The sequence below is a fragment of the Trachemys scripta genome, chromosome 1 (assembly GCF_013100865.1).
Source record: "Trachemys scripta elegans isolate TJP31775 chromosome 1, CAS_Tse_1.0, whole genome shotgun sequence".
Classification (NCBI taxonomy): domain Eukaryota; kingdom Metazoa; phylum Chordata; order Testudines; family Emydidae; genus Trachemys; species Trachemys scripta.
Genome location: NC_048298.1, coordinates 81,300,788 through 81,310,489, shown reverse-complemented (window position 1 = coordinate 81,310,489; position 9,702 = coordinate 81,300,788). Strand labels below are relative to the sequence as shown.

Below are 9,702 nucleotides of genomic sequence, written 5' to 3'. Positions count from 1 at the left end.
CAGGGTTGTGAGTTCAATCCTTGAGGGGGCCACTTGGGGATCTTGGGCAAATCAGTACTTGGTGCTGCTAGTGAAGGCAGGGGGCTGGACTCAATGACCTTTCAAGGTCCCTTCCAGTTCTAGGAGATGGGATATCTCCATTAATTATTATTATTTAATGGCAGAATATTACTGGGGTTACCTTTTCCTTACTGATTTAAAAAGCAAACAAACTATGATATTCCTATAAAAAGTAAATTCTTCATGTGAATAATCCTGGCTATTTATGAGTATGTAATCCACCCACTCTGCCACTGGTGAGATAATTTTGCATTAATGTCAGTTGGAGGGGGCTGTGTTGCTAAATTCCACCCCTTTGAAAATTAAAGAGGGCACTTAAAATACAATCCAATTAATACCTTTTGATTCTGTTTCTATTTAAACATTGTTTTGTTGTGCCATCCTTTGGGTACGGAGATGGCTTTTTATTTATCTCTAGCTTTGTCAGTGTTAGTATAACTGAGGACTGGAGCACATCAAGCTAGATTTCATGCTCCTGTTTCTCTTGAGTTAGACATGCTTTTTGACATGCTGCATTCCAACATGAGCAAAATTGTCTGATACTTTTATCCCTATCTGTTTTACGTGCACCTCAAACACTGTGAGTTAAACAGTCCTGTGTAATGAGAAAGCATTTTATAGCAGCTTCTTCACAAATCAGAAAAGCTGTATGGACACTAATATACCAGGGGTGCTGGAACTAGGGGTGCAGTAGAACCCCCTGGTTTGAAGCAGTAACAACCACCAAATACACGGTTTCTGCTTTCAGCACCCCCCCCCCCATAAAAATTGATCCGACACCCCTGCAAAACAGCACATGGATCGTTGCTCCAGAGCACACCTGCTGTGTTGTTACCAATGGAATATACCTAACTCAGTTAGTTTTCCAGAGAATATGGAGTCACACCTAAAATAAGTATAGCCAAGCCCAGAGCCAACTTCCATGCACATCTGTATCTGTGGGGTTTTATTTCATATGTTACAATGAAAATTTGAAGCAAAAGATTAGCTCAGGGGGGAAGAAGGAGGGGGGGTGAGAGAGAGAGAATGCAAGGGCCAAGAAACGTCACAAATTGCCCATCACAACGGGAAGTGGCCTGGGTAAGGGACTTGGGCCATCAATGGATTTAGAAGGCCATGATCTGAAATTCTATGGTTCATCAGACATCTGCATGGAGACTTAGGCCCCGATCCAAAAAGTACTTAGGCCAGTGGCTCTCAACCTTTCCAGACAACTGTACCACTTTCAGGAGTCTGATTTCTCTTGAGTACTCCCCCAAGTTTCATCTCACTTATAAATGACTTGCTTACAAAATCAGACATAAAAATACAGAAGTGTCATAGCACACCGTTACTGAAAAAATTGCTTACTTTCTCATTTTTATTTGGAATATAAATATTGTACTTCTATTTCAGTGTATTAGATATAGAGCATTGTATAAACAAGTCATTGTATGAAATTTTAGTTTGTACTTTTCCTATAGCCTGTTGTAAAATGAGGCAAATATCTAGATAAGTTGATGTACCCCGTGGAAGATGTCTGTGTACTCCCAGGGGTATAGGTATGCCCCTGGTTGAGAACCACTGTCTTATCCCTGGTCTACACTGGTGGGGAAGGGGGGGAAATCGATCTAAGTTATGCTACTTCAGCTACGTACTTAGATCGACTTACCATGGTGTCTTCACCACGGTGAGTCAACTGCTGCCACTCCCCCGTTGACTGTGCCTGCATCTCTCATGGCTCTGGAGTGCAGGAGTCGACTGGAGAGCGCTCGGGGGTCGATTTATCGCGTCTAGTCTGGACGCGATAAATCGATCCCCGCTGGATTGATCGCTGCCTGCTGATCCGCCAAGTACTGTAGACATATCCTTAGACACATAAGTCCTAAACTGTCTGATTATACCACTCTGTATAGTTAGTCATTGGACCAGAGAGAGAGAGAGCGCATGATTGTAGCTTGGTGGTTAGGGCATCCACCGGGAGGTGGGAGATCTCTGCTCCAATGACTCTTTCATTATTTAGCCATTGTGGAACAACTTCAACAAGAGAGACTGACGGAGCCCCATATCAGAATACCCCACAGCTCAGTTCTTAGATCACTCTATGGAGAGAGAGGATTTGAATGGGGCAGGGAGTCACCCTTCTCCCCCTCAGCCAGAGAGGATGGAATTGAACCTGGGTCTGCCACATCCCAGGCAGGTTGTTCCACTCACTAGCTAAAAGTTAAAAGGTGGGGGCAGCGGTGGCTCCTCCTCCTCTGGCTGTTTTGTGTGGCATGAGGCAGACACTTAACTCATTCCTGCAAGAAACAACTTAGGAGGTGGGTTCACGTTTGTGGATTGCTAAACAGAGATAGGTGCTTCCCTGCAGCTGGGACTTGGGAGCCTGTCTCCATGAGGGGGTGGAGCTTAGGACACCCCCTCTGGTCAGCGTCTCCCATTGGCTAATGTAGGTGCCTCCCTGCCTAGCTTGCTGGCTTTTGTGGATTGCATTCTTAGATGCCGCTCTTCCCATTCATTGTATATGGAGCCTAGGTGCCTAATTCAAGCTTTGTGCATTGCAAGTGGGGGTCTTGTGATATTCTAGGTGCTGCGATGCTCAGCCTTGCAACACCGAAGTCCTTTTGTTGACCCAGCCCTCAGTGCCGCTACACAATTCAGTCCTCACTGCTGCCTGTGGCCAAGACAACCCTCCTATGAGGGAAGCAGCATAAATATGACAGAGTAAGCATTAGCTTATGCTGTAATATTCCTCTTACGCCACCCCCGAGTGAGGGGCTGATGCTTCTGCAGAGCAGACGTCCCTGTTCACTCATCTCCGCTCCTAACACACAGAGAGCCAGCTCCACAGCATACCCTGAGCCTGATTCAAATATATTTGGCAAGCTGACTGTGTTGACTTCAACACAATACTAATTCTGCCAAGGGACTGTGTAAAATTGTCACTCTTCTGCTCACCAGATCTGCTCCCAGTTTGTATTCAGTGATACCTGCTTACAGGTATAGGGATTGTTTTCAACTGGGCTTCTCTTCTGTGGCGATGACAGCTGGATTTTGTTCTTCCTTGTGCATTTTCAGAAGAATCTTTTTACTAAGTTCTAATCAGTTACATCTTTGCAGCCCCAGTGAAGGTAACAGTGTTACACAAATGTCACTGAGGGCATAGCTTGGCTTCTAGGACCTTTATTGGAGGTGATGACAGGTGAGAAGGAAAGAGACCAGCTTGACTCGTTGATCCTAATTTGATTTGTAGGGCTGGCAGCTAGAAAAAACAGCTTTACTTGTAAACCGAGCATACTTGAGCTGAAAATCATTCAGAGTCAATAAACACAGAACGTCACTGTGCCACTTTTGTAGCATCACCGTTCAGAGCAGAACTGCATTTTAAAAAATTTTTAACTAGTATTTGAGACATTCACCACTTGCCTGTATAACTGTTATTTACCAAAGCTGTCAGAGTGATGCTAAGGAAAACCTGACTGTGGGAGAGCACAGGTGTTACACTGAAGTCCACACCCACACCTGGTATAACATCTGCTTGCAGTGAAGAATGTCTAGTGACAGGCATGTCATTAAATTATGACACAAATTTATTTAGTTGGCTTTTCTGGCTTGAATAAAATTAGGACAAAGAAATATGCCACTTTGCTGGGGCTCATGTATTTTTTGAAGTAAATAGAAAACTCAAGGCTCTGATAGATCAGAGGTTCATAATAAGGGTTAACTATTCATGTTTGTGGTGGCTTTCAAATATTTACAGGCTGCTCCAAATGTGACTGGCCTCATTAATGATAAAGGGCTAGTTCTCTGAAAGGCTGTCCTTGACCCAGCTGTAATTGCCTTTTATAAACAACATTACAGCTACGTAGACTTGTAAACTATTCACTTACTTGTTTACATTATCTTATTAACAAAGTTGAGACCTTTTCACTCTGTAGATACTGAATATCTGATCAGTCAAATCAGCGGTAGAGCCCTAGTGACAGCAAGTATTGGAGGGAAGAAAACCACATGCTATGCATGTGATGGCTTAGACTGCTGGCTGTATTGCCCTCTTCTCTACATACTGTAGTCTATGTGAGGGGAGGACATGGAGTGTGTATGTTTGTATTTTTATATGGAGAAGCCACACCAAGGTCTTGAAGTTGCGGATGGAGGTATGATAGGATATAATATATTCTGCAAATGAATATGCAAGCCACTGAAGAATACAAATAGGAAGGGAAAGATGCCCTCACAAAGGAAACCCAAACCTTCAAACCACTTAAAATGAGCCTGAGTTGAAGGATCATTATATTCATGATCAACCCACTATCACAAAAGGCTTATAAACTCAGGTCAGCATTCACAAACATGTGTATTTCAGTTCAGATCCAGCCTAAAGTTCATCAGAACAGCTGTTTTGCGAAAGTCTGTCCCAAGATTGTGGAAATCTTTTTCTGACTTTCAACGTGACAAATATTCAGATATCAACTGAGCTCACAAGACTCCTGCATTTGCGGCTTACTGCCTATGAGAACTGCTTGCAAGATTGTGGCAGCATTGATTCCAAATTTATCCTGGATTAACCCTTTGACCTCCACTCTAGTCTATAAATCTGACCTGAATCTGAACAGCAGCTCATTGCCTTTGCAGGGTTTTTTGTTCTCTTTGTTTCATGTCTCTGTTTCAAGAATGCCTTATGTTAAAAGTATAAATAATAGGTTTGCACTTGCTATGAACAAGGGTTGAGTGGAAATGCTTAGTAAAGTTTATTTCAATATAGAGCAAGTAAGCTGAGCATACAAATAATGTACCAGTAAAATACAAATCCAAGTTGTCTGTTGCTCTTGGGTAACTGAAACCCTTCAGTATCATTTTCATGTTAATATCCTTCTAAATTATCACCATCTTTCAGTAAGTTCTTAGTAGCCCATAACTCTTTCATTTTTGTAGATAACTTTTCCTTTAACAATAACATACTCAATCAATTCTTGATGTCCCCCAAACTGGTAAATCAAGTGCTCCCATCTAAAAAGACAGTAAAACATTTATGTAATATCAATATTTTCACAAAAGCAGATCACATACAGAGCATACATTGAACAAATTGGCCAGCCTGAATCCCAAGAAGTATTATGTTTTGATCCTTTGTCTCAGTATTATAGTAAGACAGTAAACTACAGATGCACAAATCTGTATTGAATTCCTTGTACTGTTTCCATGTAATAAGTGCTTTCAAAATAGTGGTGGTATTAGGATTTATGAGTATATAATCTTAAAAATCTTGGTCCATATTCTCCACTGGAGTTTATACCTATTGAAAATGAGTGCAAAGTCAGTGTAAAATGCTACTAAAGTACAGGTGTAAGTGACTCCACGAGGTGCAATGCAGTGGCGAATCAGGCCCCTTATGTTAAATTAGGTTTTAAACAACAATTTAAGTACATACCTTGATGAATTAATGATAATGAGATCCCCCTGTTTGCCATTCTCTATGGAGCCATGCATATGGGATCTTCCAAGAGCATAAGCTGCGTTAATGGTGGCAGCTGCTAAAGCCTCGTTCATTGACATTTTCATGTTTACACAAGCCAAGTGCATTACCATGGGCTAATACAAAAATAAAGGGGAAAACAGGAGTTACCAATAATGCAAACAGGTCATCTGCCTATTGTATAATGCTGGGGAGGCCCAAAGCCCCCAAGCAGGCTGACCCAGGTAACTGGTCTCCTGCATCTTGTCCATTCCAAAACAAGAACTGGGAACAATTACACAGGATGCTCCTTCCTCCTCCGTAACTGGCCAAGCCTCCCAAAGCAGGTGTGAAAAACGTGAGCCTCTTGACCTGAGAGGCACTTCTGGAGAAAATACTCTGAGTCGGATCCTCCGCTGGTGTAATTCATCTAAGCTGAGGATCTGACGCTCTGTCTCGTTATTAAGAAGACTCCCTTTAAGTGAGCAGGAACTACCCGTGTGTTGTGACAGTAGAAGACAGTTAACCATTTTCTGTGCAGTAATATGCATTAAGAATGGCTTACCATTGAATAACAGTACGCATTAGGGTTGAAATCACTGCCAAGAGCAACTATGACCCCTTCTTTTAACATTTTCCTAGCTTGAGGTTGCTTCAGTCTAGGAAAAAAATAGATTTGTCAGTACAGTGCATTTAGCTATTACGCTTTGAATTACACCAGGAAAAATTCCATGTATTACTGGGTTTGTATACAGGGTGTAACCAGATTTGCTAATCACTTTGGAAACCAGAAGCCAAATTCTGCTCTCAGCTACCCACCCCATTGGTTTTGTAGCTGGAATCTGGTACCTTGTGCTTTTGACGCTGCTGTAATTTTGGTGGCAGCCACTCTCAAATTAGTGCAATGATATAAAAGACCTCCCTCTTTGTTTAGGTGCTGGTGCTCACATTTTTCACTTCTCCTTCCATATTTCTTGGATGCACAGATCTGAGGGAGTAATGAGCTGCTAACAAAGGTCAGACTCCAAGCTTGTTGTCCTATAATTTAGCTGCACAGCTTGGAATCTTTGGACCAACCCCTATGAAGTACCGAACAACTACAATTATCAGTGCAGCCAGTGAGAGCTATGGGGGCCTGATCCTGTGAGGTTCCAAGTACTTCCGGCTACCCTACCCATGAAGTCAAAAGGAGGTGAAGATGTTCAGCACGTTATTGGAGGTACTCCCCACTTCTCAGTATATCAGATCCTTATTCTGGTGCAAAGTGCCTCTCAGGGTCTGGCCTTATATTAGCTAGTCAAATGACTTCCGCAATCCTAAATTTGGCTTCTTGGCAGAATCACAGAGTTTTTGTTTGAGAATGGAAAGGTGATACACAAACAACAATCCAATTCAAATGATTCTCTGACACAACAAAGGAGCTATTGTTTGGTTTTGATGTTCAGTTCCTTGTTGGTTAATTTAGGATACGTCCACATTGCAATTTGGAGGTTCAGCTGCAGCACGTTCAGGCAAAGATGAGCTACCTTTGATCTAGCCAGCTCAAATAACAATAGCAGGGAAGATGTGGCAGCCTGGGCTTGTTGCTCAAGTACATATTCAGGGTTTCAAGTGACTATCCCATGCCACCACCCATGCTGCTGTAGCTTCACTGCTATTTTTAGTGTGTTAGCTCAATCAAAAGCTAGCTTGGGCTCGCCTATCACGCTGCACACACCTCCTCAGTGCAGTCACAGCTCCCAATTGTAGTGTAGACATACACCTGTGGACACAAAGAGATTGCCCATTTAATTGGTGTTTATGAATCTGTATGTTAAATATCTCTCAAGAGCAACTAGAGCTTTTGAGAAAATAGCTGATGTTGCCTGAGTAAAAATTAAACAAAATTGCTAAAATTTTATATGCATCCTTTTCAGCTTGTTAGGCAATAAGTGGTCCATTTCCTCAAGTCAAATATAAAAGAAACTTTTGCAAATGAGCAAATATACATACTGCAAATAAAATTTGGATAACCGAAAAATCCAGTTCGCAAGGTGACATCTTCAGTTAATGCCTACCTGCTTTAGTTAATGCATCAGATAGGTTGCTGGGGACCCATCTGATTGCATCTCAGAAATAGGGCATTGACTAGATTTTATGGGACCTCATAGTAAGTAAGATGTGTGGAGGCCCATCTAGCCTCCTTTACGGGTGTGGCCATTATCCGTGGTCCCTGACTGAGTTAAGGAAGATAAGAACCTTCTGAAATATGAGAATTTTGAGCCAAAAGAATGCTCCTGCTGTTAGTTTTGGCTGTCATATCCAACTTGTCAAAATGGCATTACCTCAGCATGTAGGCAGTGGTTGGTAAAAGGACAGGCGCGCACTTGCCATTGCAGCGATGCCTTCATCGCTAATTTCTTCCAGGTGACTTATAGCCTGGGCTCCTAGTTCAGCTCCAAGCTAAATAGATTATCATGAAAGATTTAACAGAAAAATTACTAACAGATACCAATGAATCACTGAAGCTATGTTCTTACTATCAATCTGCTTGGACAGACAATTCATTAGGATACTACCTAAGGCCTATTTACAAAACACTAATTAAAAAAATTCAGCGAGATCTCTAAAGAATAAGTAATTTTAAGACAAATTTTACTGCAGTAAAGCTTTCATGAAGTTATTAAAGTTATTAACCCTCTTTTAAATGTAATCAAAAGAATCTGGTCAGGCTGATGCCCTGAACAGAGTTGTTAACTGACTCAATGAATATAAACAATTGTACAATTATGGATAAAATTATAAACAGGTTTTGTGCAGAAGAGAGTTGATGGAAACTGATAGTCTTATGGAAATGGATAAACTGACCTATGCAATTCTAGAGCTACCCACTGTAAAGAATTCTATATTGGGCCAGAGACTGATCTTCTCCAAATACAACAAAATTAAGCTTTGGCAGACTAATGAGGGGGATTAAAAGGAGGCACTGCTCAAATGATGACGAAGTATGGACTCTGACACCCCTTTACAGAATTGCTGTTATTGGCTCCTGCCAGTGGGAATGTCTGTACTGTTGGGAAGATATAAACATCATGACTGAGGAAAAAATAAATATTTTTTAAAATAGTGTATCAAAACCTATACTTTGTACCAGTAATGAACAGGGTCACAGATATCCATCTTTCCTATTGACCTCACTACCAGAGGGATAAGCTAAGTCAATATTTGAAAAGCCAGTAGACAAGTTACCAATAAAGGTCAAGGATTCCACAACTTTAACTCATCAACTTTGCACATTGGTGGTACTTGTGATTTATTTCACAAACTACTTATAATACTTTTCTGGAACAACATATTGATTTGGAATATTGTAAATCTTTCAAAGCATCAGTTCTCCCAAAGGCAAGTCAAAAGCAAAAATGGCTTAAATGCATACAGAATGAAGAATTACCTCTGCAGATTTCATTGGATGGAGTTCATCACCATGTAAGTTAATCTGTAACCCTATCTCTTTTCCAGCCTGAAGAATTCTTCTGGTACAATTCAGATCAAAGACACCTTTCTCACAAAACACATCTATGTTATTAACATGTATTTCACCATTTAGGTTCAGCTCCTTCAGTTTAGGGAGATGGTTATTGATAATGTCATCTGTGGCTTCAGTAGCATTTTTCCCTCTAATGAAAAGAAAATGTTACAAAGACACGGAATGATTTAGTCTTTGACCCTTGTATGTAATTAATGTATGTAATAACTATATTAGTTTTAAAAGGTGTATATACAAAAAAACCCTTAGACATTTAGTTTTCAGCAGACCAGCTTTAGGATTTTGGAGGGGACTCAAGTTAGGATAAAGTCATAGGAGGTGTCAAAGTTAGAATCAGGACTCACAATTTTGTCAAGACCACTCTGTTTATTAGCACAGCACTCTGCTAATACAATCAGATAATGTGAGCCTCCATGCAAGATTCAAACAGTCTTATTTATACAGATAAAAGGGTGTAAACTAAACAAAGGGACAGAGAGAGCAAAATTGTAAAATATGCATGGAGCACAATATGCATAACCTGCTTCCTTGTTAACTCTTATCGATCTAAGACTAATGCTTCACCAATTGCCCTTAAGTGGCAAGTTAAGCAGTTAATGTCTGCTTTCCTGCCCCCCTGGCTTGCAGCATTTCTCATTTCTACTTAAAGGTACATACAGCATTCTTTAATTCATTCTATTTC

The 9,702-nt window shown here is 40.9% G+C and overlaps 1 protein-coding gene across 1 annotated transcript in view; it reads right to left on the bottom strand.

The window, feature by feature from the left end:
• Positions 1-4,766: 4,766 nt before the first annotated feature.
• The window catches only part of AMDHD1 (amidohydrolase domain containing 1), a 53,665-nt gene continuing 48,729 nt past the window's right edge, over positions 4,767-9,702 (bottom strand). Inside the window, 6 exon segments of the mRNA XM_034773143.1 lie at positions 4,767-5,049; positions 5,471-5,631; positions 6,060-6,153; positions 7,819-7,852; positions 7,855-7,936; positions 8,925-9,150. Of these exon segments, the coding sequence (XP_034629034.1) occupies positions 4,944-5,049; positions 5,471-5,631; positions 6,060-6,153; positions 7,819-7,852; positions 7,855-7,936; positions 8,925-9,150 (703 nt within the window). The 3' untranslated portion in view covers positions 4,767-4,943.